General features: G+C 46.0%; 1 protein-coding gene across 3 annotated transcripts in view; it reads right to left on the bottom strand.

Moving 5' to 3' along the window:
• Positions 1-21,244, bottom strand: part of kif21b (kinesin family member 21B) — a 220,108-nt gene that overhangs the window by 95,987 nt on the left and 102,877 nt on the right. For all 3 annotated transcript variants that reach the window (XR_005463373.1, XR_005463374.1, XM_038819459.1), the window contains exons 9-15: positions 20,879-21,068; positions 19,353-19,416; positions 17,452-17,673; positions 15,318-15,393; positions 13,108-13,219; positions 8,790-8,978; positions 4,108-4,307 (exon numbers count right to left, since the gene is read on the bottom strand). Coding sequence is in view for 1 of the 3 variants with exons in the window: in XM_038819459.1 (XP_038675387.1) it covers positions 4,108-4,307; positions 8,790-8,978; positions 13,108-13,219; positions 15,318-15,393; positions 17,452-17,673; positions 19,353-19,416; positions 20,879-21,068 (1,053 nt within the window). In the remaining 2 variants the exon portion in view is untranslated. The remainder of the gene's footprint in view (positions 1-4,107; positions 4,308-8,789; positions 8,979-13,107; positions 13,220-15,317; positions 15,394-17,451; positions 17,674-19,352; positions 19,417-20,878; positions 21,069-21,244) is intronic.

Genomic DNA, 21,244 nt, shown 5'->3' with positions numbered 1-21,244 from the left:
TTTAAATAATTACATAAAAGGGGCGGAATTCTCGTCAATCACGCCCTGCCGTGTCCTGAATTCTCCGCCGCCCCGAGATTCGGCGGCGGCGGTGGGGGAATTGCGCTGCGCCAGTCGGCGGGCCCCCCACGGCGATTCTCCGGCCTGCGATGGGCCAAAGTCCCGCCGCTGACAGGTTTTTCCCGCCGGCGTGGTTTAAACCAGTTCTGGTACCAGCGAGATTGGCGGCGCGGGCAGGGTCCTGGGTGGGGGGGGCGCAGGGTGATCTGACCCTGGGGGTGCATCCACAGTGGCCTGGCCCGCGATCGGGGCCCACCGATCGGCCGGCGGGCCTGTGCCGTGGGGGCCCTCCCCTGCGCATTCGGCGGTATGACATCAGCAGCCGCTGACGCTCCGGCGCGTGCGCGGACTTCCACCAGGCGGCGAAGGCCTTTCGGCCCTGGCTGGTGGGGCGCCAAAGGCCGTTCGCGCCGGCCAGATGAGCGGGAACCACTCCGGCGCGGGCCTAGCGGCCGGGTAGGGGAGAATCCCGGCCAAAGATAGTAAGTCAGTGCAAACGTTTTTTACTGAGGCAATGGGTAGTTCATCTGCATAAAATGAGGTGTGACCAAATCTTCTAAACATCTTGTTTTCTGTCCAAAGCTAATGCTTTTTAACTGGAAACCAATAATGGCAGGAACTTTAGCTGCATGCTTTTGGTTTTTAACATCTGTGTGACCAGAAAAAGTATCACGGTTAAAGCAATTAAGAATCAAAACAGATTACAAGTATTCATCTCTAGATTATTACTTAATAAAGGAAAAAAGAACCCAAAACTAGAGTAAGTTGTAAAGTTGAGACACACCACAACAAAGGGTTCATTAATGCCAAGATTCTTTAGGGCAGATCAGATAATAATATTAATAACAATAATAATGATGATAATAGCAGGAAAGGGGTACGCACAGCCCCAAAACCTGGATGATCAAAGGACTTGTGGGAACATCCGCATGCAACTGGTAAAGTTTGTTCTTATTTTATGTCCAGATTTCTTGTCTCCAATTCGTATGTTCAAGTGTGATGTGTGCCCACATAAAGAGATTCTGCCTGTCTATTTAAAGGGGCAAGGTGCACGTAGACCTTGGAAGAGTCGGGGTGATTTCAGTAAAGAGGCAGAAATAAGAAACTGAAACAGTTGAGACAACTGAAATGAAATGCTGAGCTCCATTTCATGGATGCCCTACTCCATGTACTGTGAGATGCAGTGAGGGACAGAACAATGGCAAGACGAATCCTGCTGTCACCAAGCAGGCATGGTTAGATGCAGCTGAGGAGGTCAGCTGCAGGAAGATTGTGTACCAAGAGCCAGTGTGAGAAGTAGCTCCAGAAAGGTGAGCATAGCTGCAGGTTCATCTATCCTGTAATACACTCCTACTTTGTCTTTTCACACATATTCTTTCAGAGCACTCTACGCAGCTAATTAAGCTGAGACCAACCATTGTTTATGCTCTATAAAGGTCCTCATATCACCTATCTATTTACCACTGCCACCCACTCCAATCTTTGTGCAATGTGAATCCAGTCGGTCAGCTCAATCGATTCAATGCATGTCCTCAAATGCACGTCAGTAATGGATTGGTAGGCACCCTTACCAAATGCACTGCATCCAACAGTTAAACCTTTGCACCTGTATATTGGCATAGATAATCCTGGCATCTGAAGTAGCAATGTGAGTGTTGGTTTGACATTGGGTGCTCTGTCTTCATCTTCCTCTCTATTGAAATCCTCATATTATCAGTAATTAAAGTTTGTTTCTCCCCCACCTGTAATCATCATTACCACACCATGTTGTGCATAACACAGCACACAATGATTCATTGAGGGACCCTCACTGTGAAGTACTAATGAGCATCTCCAGACCCTTCCAGCAACCTGAAGCATATGTTATGCTGACAGCTTGATGAATGACATAACATGACCAGTCAAACGGCTATTATTAGCTTTAGGCACGCAGTGATCACCTTCCTCACGGATGTCATTTAGGTTTGAAGGAAGTACTGTTGCTTGGCCAGCATGGTTCCAGATACCAATGGTTGGGGTATTATGAAAGCATCATAGCAACTCCCATGGAATCCACTGCAGACCTGTATGAACCTTTCCTTGTGTTTGCACACTGGCTGGACAATGATCAAATGAAATAACTTGTAACAAATTCTCCTGGCTGATCTGGAGGTATTCAGATGAGTGCAGTCAATAGTGCCCTGTACCTGTAGGAAGCCAGGTAGAGATGTTGATCTGAGTGCCCACTCATTCCAGCTACTATCATCAAAGGAAAAGTTAACATACCTCCCATTCTTGGCAAACAATCCAATCAATATGCTGCTGGTAGCTCACTAGAAGGAACCTGAGGCAGAAATGTGGAGCGTGGTGGTGACATTCACAGCCACTGGTGAAGCATAGTTATCAGATCCAGCAGGGACATGGCTGGAACTATCTTCCACCACCTGACGTGGCAATCACGACCTCTGAAGTAGTGCTCTTGTTGGAAACCAAGGAAGGCGAGCCTTGTTTATGTACATTTGTTGAAAATTCATTTGGATGTCACTGGCAAGACCAGTATTTATTGCCTGTTGCTAATTGCCCTTGAGAAGTTGTTTCCATATTCTTGAACTGCTGTAGTCCAAGTTGTGCCTGTACTCCCATAGAGCTGTTTAGGAAGGGTCTCCCAGAACTTTGACCCATAGTACATTTGTTGTTTTTAATATTAATTCATGTGATGTGGGTGCCGCTGGTTTGGCCAATATTTATTTATTGTTTAAAATAATGTATTTTATTGCAAATATGTATCAAAACAGGTTTATCAAAACACCACCTCCACTATGCTATCACAGTAAGGAGTCTTACAACACCAGGTTAAAGTCCAACAGGATTGCTTCGAATCACTAGCTTTCGGAGCACTGCTCATTCCTCAGGTGGCATCTGAGGAAGGAGCAGTTCTCTGAATGCTAGTGATTCAAAAGAAACCTGTTGGACTTTAACCTGGTGTTGCAAAACTCCTTACTGTGCTCACCCCAGTCCAATGCCGGCATCTCCACATCATATGCTGGCTAAGTCCGCGAACACACCCGCCCAGAAGCTTCCCAATTTTTCACAACCCCAAAATATGTGCGCGTGATTCACTGGCCCCCACCCACACCTCTCACACTCATCTGCAACCCCCTGAAAGAGCCCACTCATTCTCGCACGAGTCATATGCAACTTGTGCATCACCTTAAACTAGATCAGGCTCATCCTTGCACAAGAGGAGATCCCGTTTACCCTACACAGTGCCTCACTCCATACTCCCCAATTGATCTGTCCTCCCAACTCCACCTGCCATTTCTCTTTGATCTTCACCACCCGCTTGCCTCCCTGGTTCCCAGCTATTTGTATATATCCCCAATTCTTCCCTCCCCTTCCACATCCGGAAGCAGCAGTTGCTCCAGCAGGATGTATCCCGTCAAACTAGGGAATCCCTTCCAGACCTTTCTTGCAAAGCCCCTAACCTGCAGATACCTCAACTCACACCCTCTCGGCAGCTCTACCCTCTCCCTTCGCTCCTCCAGACTGGCGAACCCTTCCTTCAAATACAGATCCCTCACCCTGACCAGCCCCACTTCCTCCACCTCCTGTATACACTATCCATCCCCCCCCCCCGGCTCAAAGCCAGCATTTATTGTCCATCCCTAATTACTCTTGAAGGGGAAGTTAAGGGGCACTCGAACACCCCTATCATAACCAGCATAACCTGCTCGTATTGTCCTCAGCACACACCCTTCTGCCTCTTCCAATGATCACCAACATACCCTCCACCCCTCACCTGCCAGATCCCATGATCGAAGGGGCCTTCATTTTCTTCCAAAAGAGTTGGGACACCCTGGATATTACACACATATTAGCAGATATCATCAAATCCAGTTTGGGCAATTAGAGTACAAGTATGTGTGTGCACGCACGCATGCATGTAGATTGCCAACGCTCATGCTCAAATATTCACCGTCTTGGCTTACACTAATAATGTTGAAAAGCATATCCCAGGGATCATTCCATGGCTGCAGCAGGAATATTAACGAAAGTGTGCAAGATTACCTTGGTTTTCCTCATTTCAGCCACTTCACTCTGCAGTTTTCTCAGCTCTCGCTCGTACCGAGTCTGATTCTTCAGTAGGCGGGCATGCTCTTTCTGTGCCACCTGCAGCTTCTGGAGCTCTCGATTCATTTCCTTCAGTTTCTTCTCATAATCTGCTTTAACCTTGCTTGCTTTCTCTTCTGTGTTGCACTCCATAGATCCTGAGCAAAGAATCACCAAATTAATTCAACCATTCACCAATTTAAGGTTCACCTGATAGCTGGAAGGCATGGCGCAATGGTGCACCTTGACGCCATAGTAGATGAGGGCATAGTAGAACTGCAGCACAGTAGCACAAGTGGATAGCACTGTGGCTTCACAGCACCAGGGTCCCAGGTTCGATTCCCCGCTGGGTCACTGTCTGCGTGTGGCGTCTGCATGTCCTCCCCGTGTCTGCGTGGGTTTCCTCCGGGTGCTCCGGTTTCCTCCCACAGTCCAAAGACATGCGGGTTAGGTGGCTTGGCCATGATAAATTGCCCTTAGTGCCCAAAAAGGTTAGGAGGGGTTATTGGGTTACGGGGATAGGGTGGAAGTGAGGGCTTAAGTGGGCCGGTGCAGACTCGATGGGCCGAATGGCCTCCTTCTGCTCTGTATGTTCTATGAGATTTCAGACAGTACAATTGCAGACAAATGTGGTGGAATCCGGTGCCCTTCCCAAATGGTGTGTTTGGTGGTGGAATGGCATTTAATCAGGCAGGAAAACGGCATGTGGACCCTGCCACCTCCCAACCTCCAACCTAAGTCCTTGGCGGTAAGTTCCATGAACGGCCCACCCTGTTATCTCTTAATGTGGCTCTTAATGGCCACTTAAGGTCCTCACCACGTCACCAGCTTATGGGCCTCGGGGGTGGTGCGAGGGAAGGACAGCTTCCAGCAGGCAAGTCTTTGGATTCCAAATTCCTTGATCGCAGGAAAGCGCCCGCTATTGGCCCAAGTGCCTGAGTGGACCAATATATGGCAGGCCTTCCCTGAAGGGGGCAACGTGGGGCTGTCGCTGGCTCTCCAGCCCTTAGCCAAGATTCACCTACACCAGATTCTGTCCAAGATTTCAGTTTGGTCATCATGTAGATACTGCAATATGGAGGAAATGGTGGAGAAGGACTGGAAATTAAAAAACATAGATAGAACAGTACAGCACAGAACAGGCCCTTCGGCCCTCGATGTTGTGCCGAGCAATGATCACCCTACTTAAACCCACGTAACCCAACAATCCCCCCATTAACCTTACACTACGGGCAATTTAGCATGGCCAATCCATCTAACCCGCACATCTTTGGACTGTGGGAGGAAACCGGAGCACCCGGAGGAAACCCACGCACACACGGGGAGGACGTGCAGACTCCACACAGACAGTGACCCAGCCGGGAATCGAACCTGGGACCCTGGAGCTGTGAAGCATTGATGCTAACCACCATGCTACCGTGAGGCCCGAATTAAAGAGCAAATCAGTCACTGTCACACCTCAGCAGGAATATTTAAATTTGTGAACTCAGCGAAGAAGCACCAAACTCAGGCACTGGACTGAACCACATTGTTACAAAGACAAAATGGGTGTCCTCCTCTTTTCGACTGCCATAGCAGTTATGACCAAGGAGAAGTGAATACTACCTCAACCCCCAAGAATCCTTAAAATCCATAGAATCCCTACAGTGCAAAAGGAGGCAATTCAACTCTTCAAGTCTGCATCGACCCTCTGAAAAAGCACTCGATCTAGGCCTACTCCCCAATCCTATCCCCGTAACATCACCTAATCTTCACATTTTTGGACTGAGAGGACACTGGAGCACCCGGAGGAAGCCCATGCAGAAATGGGTAAAACATGCAAACTCCACACAAGACAGTCACCAAGGCCGGAACTAAACCCTGGTCCTTGGCGCTATGAGGCAGCAGTGTTAACCAGTGTGTCACCATGCCTCCCTGAAGCCCAAGAGGCTTGCTATAATTCTTTGGTGGCCCATCTCAGAAGATCTGGTCACTTTCGAAGAACTCGAAGTGTGGGACTGAACAGGCATGCAAAAGGAAGTACCTGGGGAACCATAGTGGTCTCAAATAACAAGGACACATTTGTTCTATTGCCAATGAAGTGTACTTATTACTGGTGGGAATAATGCAGAATGATGTATGAGAAGGCGAGGGAATGCCAACTGTTAAGAAATAGGGAAAATTAAAATTAAAAGATGGAATTGGATAAAATAAACAGGGAGCTGATAGGAGCAGCTGTCTGAAGAGATTTTGAGGTGCAAATTATTTATCAGTGAAAAAAGCAGGTGTTTACCTATGTGACTAGAGGAAAACAATGAAGAGGTAACATCAAAGTGGATAGATAAGAAAGTTGACTCGTATATGCTAAAGTTGATTCGTAAAAGCCGACTCGATAGGGTGGATAACAACAAAGGGAAAGAATGATATTGCACAATAACTGGAGAAATGGAACACTATCACATCTACCAACACAGCCACACCCAGCTGCAGAAATAGTCTCCCAAAACAGGTTATTGCTGAACAGGCAGCCGATTAAAATCCAATACTCATACCAAGCAGATTTTACCTTCACTGACACTGAAGACAGTTTTCCCAATAATAATAATCTTTATTAGTGTCACAAGTAGGCTTACATTAACACTGCAATGAAGTTACTGTGAAAATCCCCTAGTCGCCACACTCTGGCGCCTGCTGGGTTACACTGAGGGAGAATTCAGAATGTCCAATTCACCGAACAAGCATGTCTTTTGGGACTTAGTGGGAAGAAACTGGAGCGCCCGGAGAATAAACGTGGCCAAATATCCCATGTGTGATAATTCTATAATGTTGAATATTGTTAGGGAGCAAAGGGGCATCACTGACTTCAGGAAAATGGGTAGTTTGGAACCAAGGGGTAATATCATGTAATATTGTGTGTGTATAGCCATCAGTGTAATGAAATGTTGTCATGTATTATAATCCTTCTTGTCTTTTTTTTTAAGTTAATAAATATTGTTGATCAATTGTTCCTCCCTAGTATGCATATTTTTCTCACAGTATACCAAATTGGAAACATACACCATTAAGAACTGATGTTCCAAGTTATCCTTCTGGATTTTGGGATACTCGCATTTAACATCAGTAATACATTATGTTGTATTATGTAATACAACATAAAAGGGAGCAGAATGATCTCTTAAGTGGCAGTCTTGGAATTCATGCAGGAGTGCTGCATGTCAGCATACAACTGAGTTATGTTTCTTGCCAAAAAGGGGACTATACTGATAGGAATAATTTGGCAATGGACTTTGAATTCTGCTGAAAGACTCCCTTTTGTGTTGTACCTACAACTCTACAGCAGATGGCACAACTCATTCTGCTTTGTGAGAGAAACGTAGCTCTTTTGAACATTGCTTTTGATTACAGTAATCCATTCAGCATCTGGAGCCAAGAAGGTGTGGATTACATCAGATCGGCACCAAAGATTAACTACAGTGACAGCTCTGCAATAGTCCTCCTGATTATCCTCCTCAAAGCACAAGAACAAAGGTAGGGAGACCACTGTTTTTTGAAGCGTAGTTTGAAACCATAAAAATTAAAAATTATTTTGTAATACTGTAGAAGAACTTTAACACTCTTCACCATTTACTTTAAAGAAACTTGAAGAAATCTATTTAAAAAATCTTAAATGCTAAGTATCCATGGAAGTTTCAGAGTTTGGTTGGAGGTCTAAAATGCTCCTGATCCTTCACAAGCAGATCTCGATACTTCTTTCCCGAGGTCATCTCTAATAATAATGTAATAATAATCTTTATTTGTGTCACAAATAGGCTGACACTTAACACTTTAACAAATTAACACTACAATTAAGTTACTGTGAAAATCCCTTAGTCGCCACACTCCGGCGCCTGTTCAGATACACCGAAGGGAGAATTCAGAATGTCCAAATTACCTAACAGCACATCTTTCGGGACCTGTGGGAGGAAACCGGAGCACCCGGAGGAAACCTGCGCAGACACAGGGAGAAGTGCAGAGACTGCACATACAGTGACCAAAGCCGGGAACCGAACCTGGGACCCTGCCGCTGTGACGCAACAGTGCTAACCACTGTGCTGCCGTGTCGCCAAGTAATGAAAATAGCCACAGGGTAATAAATGGGAGAAATGTAGTCTGGCACGTAAACCCACGTGTAGTGAGGTAAGGTGCTGCATTTGAAGATATCTACCTCTAAAAAGGAATATGATGTTGGGTTACTTCCGAGTCAAAGACTTTGATTGTGTTAATGAACCTAGGTCACAATTAATTGTGCATCTCTTCTGCCCTTAATTTGCTACCATGCGAGTATTTAAGGCATAAAAATGCCTGAATGTCAATAGAGAAATAACAAAGTACGTTCTCTACTCCTCCAGCTAAAATTAACTGTAACAGAGAGCGGGATGTCTTTTCATTTGACAGGGAGAGGTGGAGATGGGATGGTGGCATGTTGGGGATGGTTTAATTACCTGTTACTTCTGAATTAGTCTGTTGATGATAAGCTAAATAATAGATGTGAATCTGGAAATGTTGGGGCCAATGAATTATTAGAAGAAGTAAAATGATACACGAGTTCTGAAATAATTTTTCCGACAACCATGAAAATCGAATACCCTTTCATGTAAAAGGCAACAAAAGGTAACCCATACCAAGGTTCTTGAGAACACGGTCTCTCTCCAGCTGTGTATCCCGGATCTTATTCTGTAGCAGGATAAGTTTTTCCTCATATTGCTGCTTCAATATGTGCAATCGCCGCTGGCTATTCTCTAGTTCATCGATGAGTTTCTGTTTGATTTCAATCTCACAAGTAATGTCAGCAAGGTCAGCCTGATAATTAACTGAGAATGAAGTAAAGAGACAAGGAATGATCTATTAACATAAGTTATCAATAATTCATTTTTCAAGATGGCATTACAGGCTTAACTATGTTAAACCACTCTAATGCATTAAAGGCAATGAAATGTTGGTAGCTCACTAACAAATAGAGCAGCATATGTATGGGTGGCCGCTCCAACTAAACCTCAAACACATGTATGTGATTCCTCTGTACAACCAAGGGATGCAAATAAAACTAAATACCATAATGAAAAGCATACAACGGACATTTCAACCAGCCTGTGTAGCTTGGTTACACTCAATCCGTGTTTAACATGTAGAACACACATCAAAATGAAAATTAAGATTTGGATACAAAACATTGGCCCAGAACTTCTGGGGCGGGATTCTCCGTTGCCTGATGGTGAAATCAGGAACGGCAATCAGATGGAGAATGGCTCCCGATGCCAAAATCGCGGCAGGCACCGGTTTGATGGCAGGTCGTGATGCTCTGCCCCCTCCAAATCAGCATCATCAAGGCGCATGCCGCGTGTAGTCGCAACCCCTTTGGAATGTCATTAGCAGGCCCACCCACAATGCTTCGCCTCCGATGGGCTGAGTTCCCGACAGTGCGGGGCACGTGTGGTCTCAGCGATCGTGAGCCTGGTGCGGTGGCTGCGGAGAACGAGAGAGGGTGTGCGGATAGTGTTCAGCACCGCCACACTCGGCCGAGATCGGTGCCAGGGTGCTACTGCCAGGGCTGGGGGGAGTGGTGGGGGGTGACCAGGAGGTGGGCTGTGCAGTCATGGTGGGAGGGTATGCGGTCCAGCACAGCCGCGCCATCTTTTCTGTCACGATCGGTGCACGTGTGGGGTTGTGTAGGCATATGCACGGCTGCAGCTTGTCAGCTCTGCGCATGTGCAGTACAGAGCCGCCGATTCTCCAACGATTTCCCACCCATGTTTCACACGGCGCTGGTGCTAGCCCCTCACCCGTAGCAGAATCGATGAGGGTTTCGCACTGATTTTCCAGTGAAAAGGCACGGATCCTCTGTTGGCGTGGGCACGTATCCTCAGGAACAGTGAATCCAGCCCCTGATCTCCTGGGTGGCTGAGAGGTGGGGTCATACCCTTGAGATACCCCAAAAGGAGGAAGCCCCTGAAGGTCCCCACACAAGGACTGTTTGCCCTGGAAAAACTTCCAATGGGCAACCACTCTGCACTGGGAATGCTGGGAATGTAGCAAACAATTTAAATCAGAAACCTTGGATGGTTCTCACTCTCTCAGCAGAACTGCCACCTGGGAAAAGTTAGACGGAATAAAGCCACTTCGAACTCTTGGGTAACTGAACACTGAATCGAACTACCCCCTTAGCTCCCACCCCCAAGGGGACTGGAACGCAAAAGATCTGGTCCAATATCTTTCAAGAAGTGAACTAATCCAAGTTTGTAGTTCAGAAACTGCAATACTAATCTGTCAAATATTCAACAGAGAAAATGTGCTCTCAAAAAAAAATTGAAAGTGTGTGGGATATAAAGTTCAGTTTAGGACCAAAACCTCACAGACCTAGAATATATATCCTGGCAGGCAGCCAGGCTCCAGAATTCTCCGGGCTCCCGGGGATTCTGCGGCCTGCATGGGCTGAAGTCCTAACGGCGAGACCTGGGGTCATGCCGGCGCTGTTCTAACCTGCTAATAAAAATAGTCAGCCAGTCGTGCTGGCTGACGATACGGGAGCAGGAGGTGAGGGGCCGGCGTCAACACTGCCGCGGGATGAGAGAATCCCGTCCCTGATTTTTCTGATTCAGAAAGAAGCATAAGTGGAAAGGTCTTAGATATTATTTCAATCCTGATAAAGATGATAATCCCATGGATTAGCTAAACATTGTACTGAATCATCTAAACACACACTTAATCCAGAACATTTGAACCCTTTTAAAATTAGCCACTTATTCACTTCCTCTTTTCAGACGTCAATCAACTTTAATAAGAATTCAAACCACATATCTATTAACTTTAGAGGAAATGTTTTTCTTTAGTCTCATCTTGCCTGAGGCTCGTCAACATTACACCAATGTCTTCCTACCTTGTAATCCAACATTAAACTAAAGATATGCATCTACATTATTTGCAGAATTTAAGTTTGTTATAAAGACTCGGACCACTTGATGTTAATTTCTTCAGGCTGCACACAGAATATTTCAAGTTCTTTTATAATGCAACAAGATCCTCCAAAAGGGCCAATAAATTGGAAGTTGCTTAAATTGGTGCATTATCCAGTACAGTACACATTATAACTGCCCAATAGGTCTGGTGTCAGGAACACAGGCCTTTGATCCCATTATTATAGTGCTCTTCAGTTACTAGTGGTGTACCGCAAGGATCTGTTTTGGGGCCACTGCTGTTTGTCATTTTTATAAATGACCTGGAAGAGGGTGTAGAAGGATGGGTTAGTAAATTTGCCGATGACACGAAGGTCGGTGGAGTTGTGGATAGTGATGAAGGATGTTATAGGATACAGAGGGACATAGATAAGCTGCAGAGCTGGGCTGAGAGGTGGCAGATGGAGTTTAATGCGGAAAAGTGTGAGGTGGTTCACTTTGGAAGGAGTAACAGGAATGCAGAGTACTGGGCTAATGGCTAGATTCTTGGTAGTGTAGATGAACAGAGAGATCTCGGCATCCAGGTACATAAATCCCTGAAAGTTGCCACCCAGGTTAATAGGGCTGTTAAGAAGGCATATGGTGTGCTAGCCTTTATAAGCAGGGGGATTGAGTTTCGGAACCACAAGGTCATGCTGCAGCTGTACATAACTCTGGTGCGGCCGCACCTGGAGTACTGCGTGCAGTTCTGGTCACCACATTATAGGAAGGATGTGGAAGCTTTGGAAAGGGTTCAGAGGAGATTTACTAGGATGTTGCCTGGTATGGAGGGAAGGTCTTACGAGGAAAGGCTCAGGGAATTGAGGTTGTTTTCGTTAGAGAGGAGAAAGCTGAGAGGTGACTTAATAGAGACATATAAGATAGTCAGAGGGTTAGATATGGTGGACAGTGAGAGTATTTTTCCTCGGATGGTGATGACCAACACGAGGGGACATAGTTTTAAATTGAGGGGTGATAGATATAGGACAGATATCAGAGGCAGTTTCTTTACTCAGAGAGTAGTCGGGGTGTGGAACGCCCTGCCTGCAACAGTAGTAGACTCAACAACTTTAAGGGCATTTAAGTGGTCACTGGATAGACATATGGATGAAAATGGAATAGTGTAGGTCAGATAGGCTTCAGATGGTTTCACAGGTCGGCGCAACATCGAGGGCCGAAGGGCCCGTACTGCGCTGTAGTGTTCTATGTAGTGTTCTATGCTATGAGGATGCCAGCTATGGTCCTAGAAACAGCTTGCCAGTCACAAGGCAGGGCAACAGCAACTGACCAGGATGCCAGCCAAGAGCATCAAGTAAATTTGTGGATTAAGGGCATGTAGAAGTGTACAGCATTCTGCAGTTGTAACGAGACACTAAAAAAGTGCAGTCTGTTCCTCCTAGCTCCACATTAAGGTATACTGACCTCGATTTTCATAGGAACTGGGCCTCGTGCCACTTTTAGGGAGGTGTTCTGGACAACTAAAAGGTGGGTTACCCAATATGGAATGTCCACCTCCAATATAGAGTGAGCTACGTACACCAATGACATGTTGGGCCTTGTAGTGCCTGGTTTTCCCCAAAATATATTTCACTTATCAGCTGAAAAATGAATTATGAAGAGTATTTCCAACTTGTCCAAATGGTAAAGTTTCTTTTGACAGTATTTAACTTCAATAAATTAAAACGGTCACTGGGCAGGGTTTTCTTTCTGTGTTGATCAGGCACCATTTTTAAACGGCGCCCTGATATCTGTGGAGCCATCCTCACCAGTTCCATCAGGTCCCACCCTGCCACATTAATGGCGTACAAAATGCGCACAGATTTGTTTTCCCCAGTGGCTCAAAATCTGGACACAATCTTGGCGCCAGGCTTCAGTCAGAGTCTGACACCCTGGAAGAATATGGGAAAATCTCGCCCAGAATCTTTAAAGTTTTAATTTTCTTCTGTTTTCAATGCTACTTGAAGTCATTCTAAGGAGTTGAGCAAGTTCCACTACAGCTTATGATTATTACCTTTTTCTTCTGATTCTGTATCTGTTTCATCGAGGCTTCCATCACTGTCAAATTCTTCATCATCTCCACCTTCCTCTTCTTCACAGCAACTTTCTTCAATGTCCTCCTCCTCCTGAAATTATAGAAGGACACAATGTAGGTGACAGGACGGGTAAATAGTTTAAGAGGTTGCATAAAAAACAGCAAATATACACAAGCAATCATTTATATAGCACTTCAGATGCTCAGGATCTGCGCTGTGCAATATAGAAATACAAACCTCTGTCCTAAATGTCCGTACTCAAAGACTATAATGTTTATGATGTTCAAGCATCATGTTTAAACATGATATTTATGATTCTCCAGCCACAGGAAACATAGGGCTGGATTCTCCCCTGTCAGGATGCTAGGTTTTGCCTGCAGCCCGGGGGTTTCCCGATGGCATGGGGCGGCCCCACAACGGGAAATCCCATTAACCAGCCGGTGGAACAGAAAATCCCGCTGGCGTGCTGAACCAGAAATCTGGCGTGGCGGGACGGAGAAACCCGCCCATTTTCTCAATATCGAGTCCCTTAAGAATCTTATATGTCACAATGAAATCATTTCTCATTCATTGAATCACCAGGGAAAATGTCTAAACTACTCAGCCTCTCCTCAAAGAACAGTGCCCTCATCCCAGGAACCAGTCTAGTGAACTTTTGTTTGAAGAGGCATTAAAGTTAGTCAGGCCAAACACTAAGGGGGCAATGTGGAATTAGGGCTGTGTAGGAGTTGGGGGGGTGGGCAGACCAAGAGGAGCTGGACCCCTACAATGCTGCATGAAAACCTCACGAAAAAGAGGGTCAAAGTAATATCACATTGTTTACTAGAAGGGGGATCCACTCCAGATGCAGTGGGTAGAGGTCGCAGTGAGGCACGGGCAGCTCGCACGTGATGGACTCGGGGGGGAGAGCTATTGAATGAAGGAATGTGCTGGACTGGTATTTAAGTATGGTGCCAGGACCTTCCAAACCATTAGCTGAAGGGGTTGAATGAATCAGCTACCAGGAGGTTTGGAGGGGAACTCGCCTGTGTATAACTAATAAAGTTCCAAGCACAGAATCTGGCAAGGGAGCCTGCCATTTTGCACAGCAGGAAAGGTGCGTCCGGAGCTGTCTGCCACCACATTTTGTCTCAAAATGGGAAAATCCCACCCTTGTTTTCTCGAAGTATTAGGAGCCTCCGGATGTAATTATCGCCTGCAAAAGCAAGTATGAGGGTACAAGGGCCTCGAAAGCAGTCTGATCCATCTGGAATTCCATTGTCGGCCCTCTTATTCTTCTTGACAAAGATCAAAAAGGGAGATTCTCACTGAGTTTGGCACGAACAGTGGGGGACAGGATAAAAAATTAAAAGCTGACTCTGAATTATCAACAAAGGTGGATAACAACTCAGGGGTGAAATTCTCCGACCCCCCGCAGGGTCGGAGAATCGCCCGGGACCGGCAAAAATTCCACCCCGCCATGGCCGGAATTCTCCGCCACCCAGGAATTAGCGGGGGCGGGAATCTCGCCACGCCGATCGACGTGCCCTCCGCGCCTATCGGCGAGCCCCCTGCAGCGATTCTCCTGCCCGCGATGGGCCGAAGTCCCGCCGCTGAGAGGACTCTCCCGCCGCCGTGGTTTCAACCACCTCTGGTGGCGGCAGGGTTGGCGGTGCGAGCGGGCCCCCGGTGTCCTGGGGGGGGCGCGGGGCAATCGGACCCCGGGGGGTGCCCCCACAGTGGCCAGGCCCGCGATCGGGGCCCACCAATCGGCAGGCGGGCCAGTGCCGTGGGGGCACTCTTTTTCTTCAGCCGCCGCCAAGGCCTCCACCATAGCGGAGGCGGAAGAGAACCCCCCTACCGTGCATGCGCCAGTGGTGACGTCAGCGGCCGCTGATGCACCGGCGCATGCGCGAACCGGCGAAGGCCTTTCGGCCAGCCCAGATGCCGGCCGGTGGCGACAAAGGCTGTTGGCGCTGGTTTTGGCGCAAGCCGGCATGGCACCAACCACTCCGGTGCGAGCCTAGCCCCCAAAGGTGCTGAGAATTCCGCACCTTTGATGAAGCCCGACGCCGGAGTGGTTGGCGCCACTCCGCTACGCCGGGACCCCCCGCCCCGCCGGATCGGGGAGAATCCCGCCCCCGATTCCTGGGCTTCAGAGATCTCAGTTTGTAAAATAAATATTTTTGAGTTCTTTGTCTTTCCTTACCCCTTCCACTTCATTGTCATCCATCTCTTCCCAATTCTCTTGCTGTAGAACTCCTCTTCTTTTCTCCTTCACTGGGCTTTAAGAAAAAAATAAGTGAATACATATCACAGAAAAGTAAAGACAAAAATGGTGAAATGCTCTCCAACTTTTAATTTTTTTACAAAACCTTTAATTTTCTTCATTTCACTGATTCTATGTTTGTGAATGTGGCGTTTTGACATTTTTCTGCAACACATAGCTAATACAGCACCTTTTATTCTAAAAGGAATATAGCTGGGGTTAACGTGCTGGCTGTAATGTCCCGCACGCAACCTACGTGGTAAGAATGCTCGTCTTACCCATACTCCTTGCAGAGTACGCACTCCCCCACGAGGGGCTGGGTATCTCAATTAACCCCATGTACACAAGGTCGGCCACTAAGGCACCCACCTCCACAGGAATCCAGTAGTAATTTACCGGGTAGTGAACATATCGTTTGTGTAAATAAAACTTTGTTTCTTGTTTTACTCGATGCAAACTCCGTGTCCTTGTGAAACTGGCCATCGCCTTTCAGGTGGAGGTCAAGAATTAAAATTACGATACTAAATTTTAGTTCACTTGGCTACCTTTTTGTTTTAAACCTAACGTTACCATGTTAGAAAATAGGTTCTTGGGAAAAGTACAGAGGTGGTTTGCACAGGGCCATTTCTTCCAAAACATTTGGCAATAGAAAAATGATGCTAATAAGAAAAGCATCATTTATACTGTGCTTTTCGTGACTATAGGACATCTTATTAAGTTATTATTCACTTTTCAAGTGGAGTCACTGTTGTGATATCGGGAAATATGGCAGTCATTTGTGCATGGCAATGAGATAGAGGCTCAGATAATTTGTTTTAGTATAGTTGGTTCAGGGTTAAATGTTGAACAAGACAAGAGAACTTCCCTCTTCTTCGAATGGTGTCGGGGATTAGTAACATCAACTTGAGGAGCAAAATGTGGCCTTGATATAATGCATCATCCAGTGATTGCACTAGTAACAGTGCAGCACTCCTTCACTACTGCAGTGGTATCAGTCTACATTGTCTCTGGAGCACAGCTTGAACCCACAACGTTCCGAATCAGCCATACCTGACTCAGTAAATCAACAACTAGGACCGCAAAATTGAACATGACCTAAAAACAGGCATTGCAGTTAGGATTGCCCAGTGCCCATTGCTTCCAATTTACATAGTATGCAAAGTCCATGCTGTCTACTAATTTAAATGGTTGTTGCCTACAGCTAGTGCTAAGTGCAGGGGTGTGAAATAATGAGAGGTAAGTAGAGGCTTGGACTAACCTGTGTTAATTAAACCCAGCCAAGGCTGAACTGGTGGCTTTGGTGCAGGAGACTCGGAAAAGAAATGCTACACACCGACTGATATCAAATCTTCCCACTCCATTTACATCTAGCAGATCCTCCACACTAACACCCACTGTGACACCTGCTGCGGTTAGCACCAGAACTGTGTGCTCATAATGTGGAGATGCTGGCATTGGACTGGGGTGGGCACAGTAAGAAGTCTTACAAAACCAGGTTAAAGTCCAACAGGTTTGTTTGGATTCACTAGCTTTCGGAGCGCAGCTTTTGGAGTGGAGCAGATCGCAGCTCCTTCATCAGGTGAATCTATCTGATCAGGACTCACCTGAAAATGAAAATCGCTTACTGTCACAAGTCGGCTTCAAATGAAGTCCCTAGTCGCCACAATCCGGCGCCTGTTCGGGGAGGCTGGTACGGGATGAAGGAGCTGATGAAGGAGCTGCGCTCCGAATGCTAGTGAATCCAAACAAACCTGTTGGACTTTAACCTGGTGTTGTCAGACTTCTTACTGTATGTTCATACACAGTTGATGCCACTTTGCAGATACAACAGCAAAGAAACTGGACACTGTGGAGCAAAGTTTCACAGCCCAGAAATCAGAGGCATGCTGGCTTGAAATGTGATGGTTTCTGTTCTGCTAGAATTCCCCCCCAGTGTCCAGGAACCCAAGTTTGCAAGCCAGTAAAGCACAACATAATTTGTCTCCTCTGTACAGTCTTTTAGCTCATACTGCTGTGGAATTCACAATTTTATTACATGCACACATTATCTGTAGCAATTTACGCACACAATTACCTATTTCTTTTTCGTACCCTTTCCCTCTTCTTAAGCAGCTCTAAGTCTTTTTTTGCCATTTCAACAACTTCAGAAGTATCAGATTCCAGAGAAACGAACGGACTGGACATCGAAGAGCAAGGCATGGGAGACAGTCCCGCTGCATAAGGAGACCTGGAAGTCAGTCGAGAGACATTGCGCCGGAGAGACTCATTCATTGCTTCACTTTCCAACAGTTTGGTCCTGTAAAAAAGTAGCCTTTATTGATCAGGGGGCTTTGAGAAAGGATTGCACTTAAAAAGTAACTTCTGAAAAAACAGCACAGGCTAAGGCAATGGGAATTATCGTCGTTCAGATGAAAATAGAATTAAACATTTTCAATCCTTCAAAGGCTAAGACAGGAAATCTGTACACCTAGGTCAAACAAATATCTGAAAAGGTTTTCTGTTCCCAATTCACATCGCAAGATGAAATGGACCAGTGGATATAACTTGCATATAAAACTAATCCAAAACAGAGGTGTGCAAAAGACAAGTGGAATTTTGTTAAGTATGATCTTTCTGCTGGCCTCTCTGTTAAGGTGTGTATAAAATTAGTTCAATAATACCTGTAGTTGAGCATGAGTTAGTATTACTCAATACAATACACATGGGGTGGGATTCTTTCAGCCTGGGGCCGGGCCGGAGAATCCCGCGACCGGTGCAAATTGCACCACGCCGCTCCAACACTGGCATGTGGTGCCATTGGCACCTGCGTGGTTGACGTGGCGCCGGTCGGGGATGGCTCGAGCGGCAGTCGTAAAAACGCCGAATCCTGCCGGCGCCGTCCACACCTGCTCTCAGCTAGCGGGAACTCAGCGTGGAAGGGTCGGGGGGTGGTCTGTGGGGAGGAAGGGGGGGGGGGGTCAACCCTGGGGTGGGGGGCCTCCGATGTGGTCTGGCCCACGATCGGGCCCACCAATCGGCGGGTCGGCCTCTCTGGTTGGTGGCCTCCTTTCTGATGCGCCGCCCCCTGTAGTCCTGTGCCATGTTGCATCGGGGCCAACGCATTGAAGGAAGCCACTGCGCATGCGCGCATTGCCTCTGGTGCCACTGTGTATGTGCGCGTTGGCGCCGGTGCCACTGCGCATGCGCGGATCCCGCGGCGCTCAGTTCATGCCGGGATCAGCAGCTGGAGCGGCGTGAACCACTCCAGTGCCATGCTGGCCCCCTGTAGGGGCCAGAATAGCTGATCCTGAGGCTGCGTTGACGCCATCGAGAAACGCGATGGCGTTTTCGATGGCGTCAACACTTAGCCTCAGGATCACAGAATCCCGCCCACGGTGCCCACGTGAGAAGTGTTTATGAACATGAAAAATGACAGTATCCCTTTCAGCATTCTTACATTAAACATTTCAAAACATGCAAAACGTTTAATCTTCATTTCATGGGGTTTATTTTTGCAAATCTCGTGTCCGGAAGATGAATAGTAGTTTTGTTAAAATTAGTTAAACTCCATTCGGAGTGAGTTAATGAAGGACTTGTGATTAGTTTCTGTAGGCACACATCACAAGGACTAAATGCAGAACGGCCTGAATGATAATTTCACTTGGGCATCTAAACCAGTGTAAAGACTCGCATTCCATCAATCTGAGCTTGGTTTGAACAGAGGCGAAAGGACGGTGGACCAACATATTGCACTAGACAGATTCATCAAGTACATTTTGATTTTGGAGAAGTCCTAAAGTTAGACAAAACTCAGAATCACAAGTTATAATTTTGTTGGATCTCGAGCAGTAAAGTGGTGAACTGTGAGCGCAGCAGTGTATCTAAAGGAAGTCTTCCTGCTAGATATTTTCCCCCACTAAATTTTGGGAATAGAGTAGTGTGAGGGGAAATTACGGCAACATACATAATGTGCATGTTTAAAGATCATGGACCAACCTGAGATCCTGTATTTCCCGGATATAGTTTTGAATTAATGCACCTATTTCTTCATTGCTATCTCCTATAGAGAAAATAGAAAAGACAAAGTTAACCATTTTGACGGATAAAATGTTTCAAAATCTAAGTGGAAGAATTGGCAAAGATCTATGTACATGGCCAGGTCATTTACACAGCAGGATTATCTCGGATGGTGCAGTTGGCATAAAACATGATTTGAATCTCTTAAACTAGCATATTATCATAGAATCCTTACAGTGCAGAAGGAGGCCATTTGGCCCATCAGGTTTGCACCGACCCTTTCGAACGCCACCCTACCTAGGCCCAATCCCCCACCCTATTCCTGCAACCCAACTCTAAGGAGCAACCTGGCATGGCCAATTCATCTAAGCTGCACATCCCAGGACTGTGGGAGGAAACTGGAGCACCCGAAGGAAACCAACGCAGTCACGGGGAGAATGTGCAAACTCCGTACAGTCACCCAAGGTCGGAATCGAACCTGGGTTCCTGGCGCTGTGAGGCAGCACACAAACCACTGTGCCACCGTGTTGCCCATGGTACAATATTTTTTAAGTACTCAATTCAAATACACCTTAAATGCCTTAAGACCAAGTAATAGGCCAACCAATAAGTCCTTTTCTGAAGAACCAATTAATTCTTCCGATATTGGTAATCTGATTCATTGTATAGTGAATACAGGTAACAATCAATCACACCATGAGCAAAGTTTCACTCAGAAAGCTACTCAAAGATTACATAAAATTGGTGGAACAGAAGATGGGCAATCACAAAAGGCCATGATTTAATCATCACAATCAATTGGCCTGAATTGATTACTAATGATTTAACTCATCCGGTACAATGCACAATTCATTCAGCAAATTACTGTCGTGAAACATATTTACTGAAACCATTTGATTTGAATTGGTTAGGGACCATGGGTCTCGTGGCTTGTTTAAAAAAAACATTTTAAAGAATCCCATCATCGCATTGATCTTAGTTAGCAGCACTTATGATGACCTACTCATTTAAAAGTTGTTCACTCAACAGCCTTTAGCTCCTGAAGTATGGTGTTAGAAACAAATCAGGAGAACTTCTCACATCTGGTAACAGGATTATAATCTAAAATATTTACCTATTATGCTTTGTAAAATGAGGGTTCCAGTTGGGATAGAAGACACCACCTTCAATCCCACTGCCATGAAACTTGACACAAGTATGGTCACTTTGTAAAAAGGTAAAGTCGCCATAGTTCCAGATGACCATAGACAGCTTTCCTCTTTGAGGGGGACAGCTGAATGATGGTGATATAACCTGAGGATCACCACACCTCAGGTGAGGGGCAAGGGTGAGAAGTCAGGGCCTTAAAATCAGGAGATAAACAAATACAAAATACAAAAGGTATCAAACCTCCCAATAACACCACAACTGAGTGGCTGGAGAGTGACGAGAATTGCCTATTAAAAGAAAAATACCATGTTATCAGAAGGTTCAGCATGTATGACAGTTAACGAGTTACATTTTACCTGAGCTGGCTATTATCTGAGTGGCTTCATTACTCAAGAGCTGTGTTACCCTGTTATTCAGTGCGTCAATTGTTTCTTGCATGGCTTTTACTCTCATTCTCAGTGTGTCATTTTCTTTCTGTAGCATTACATTTTCTTGGCATAAGTCATTGTAACCTTCAGAACCATCTTCACCAATAACTCGTTTCCCCTTAAAAAGGCAAGCAGATACAAATTAATAATAGCATCTTCATTAACTCCTTTAAGCTGTGAAGATGATTAGAATCTTTAGATCACAAAGATTTTCACAGTATATGATAGTTTAAAATCTGGTCACTGTTTGACAAAATGCAAATAAGGTTGCCAATGAAACTGTCTTTTGGGAAA

The sequence above is a fragment of the Scyliorhinus canicula genome, chromosome 15 (genome assembly GCF_902713615.1).
Source record: "Scyliorhinus canicula chromosome 15, sScyCan1.1, whole genome shotgun sequence".
NCBI classification, from domain to species: Eukaryota; Metazoa; Chordata; class Chondrichthyes; order Carcharhiniformes; family Scyliorhinidae; genus Scyliorhinus; species Scyliorhinus canicula.
The sequence above is the reverse complement of the archived record's forward strand: the minus strand, read 5'-3'. Positions and strand labels throughout refer to the sequence as shown.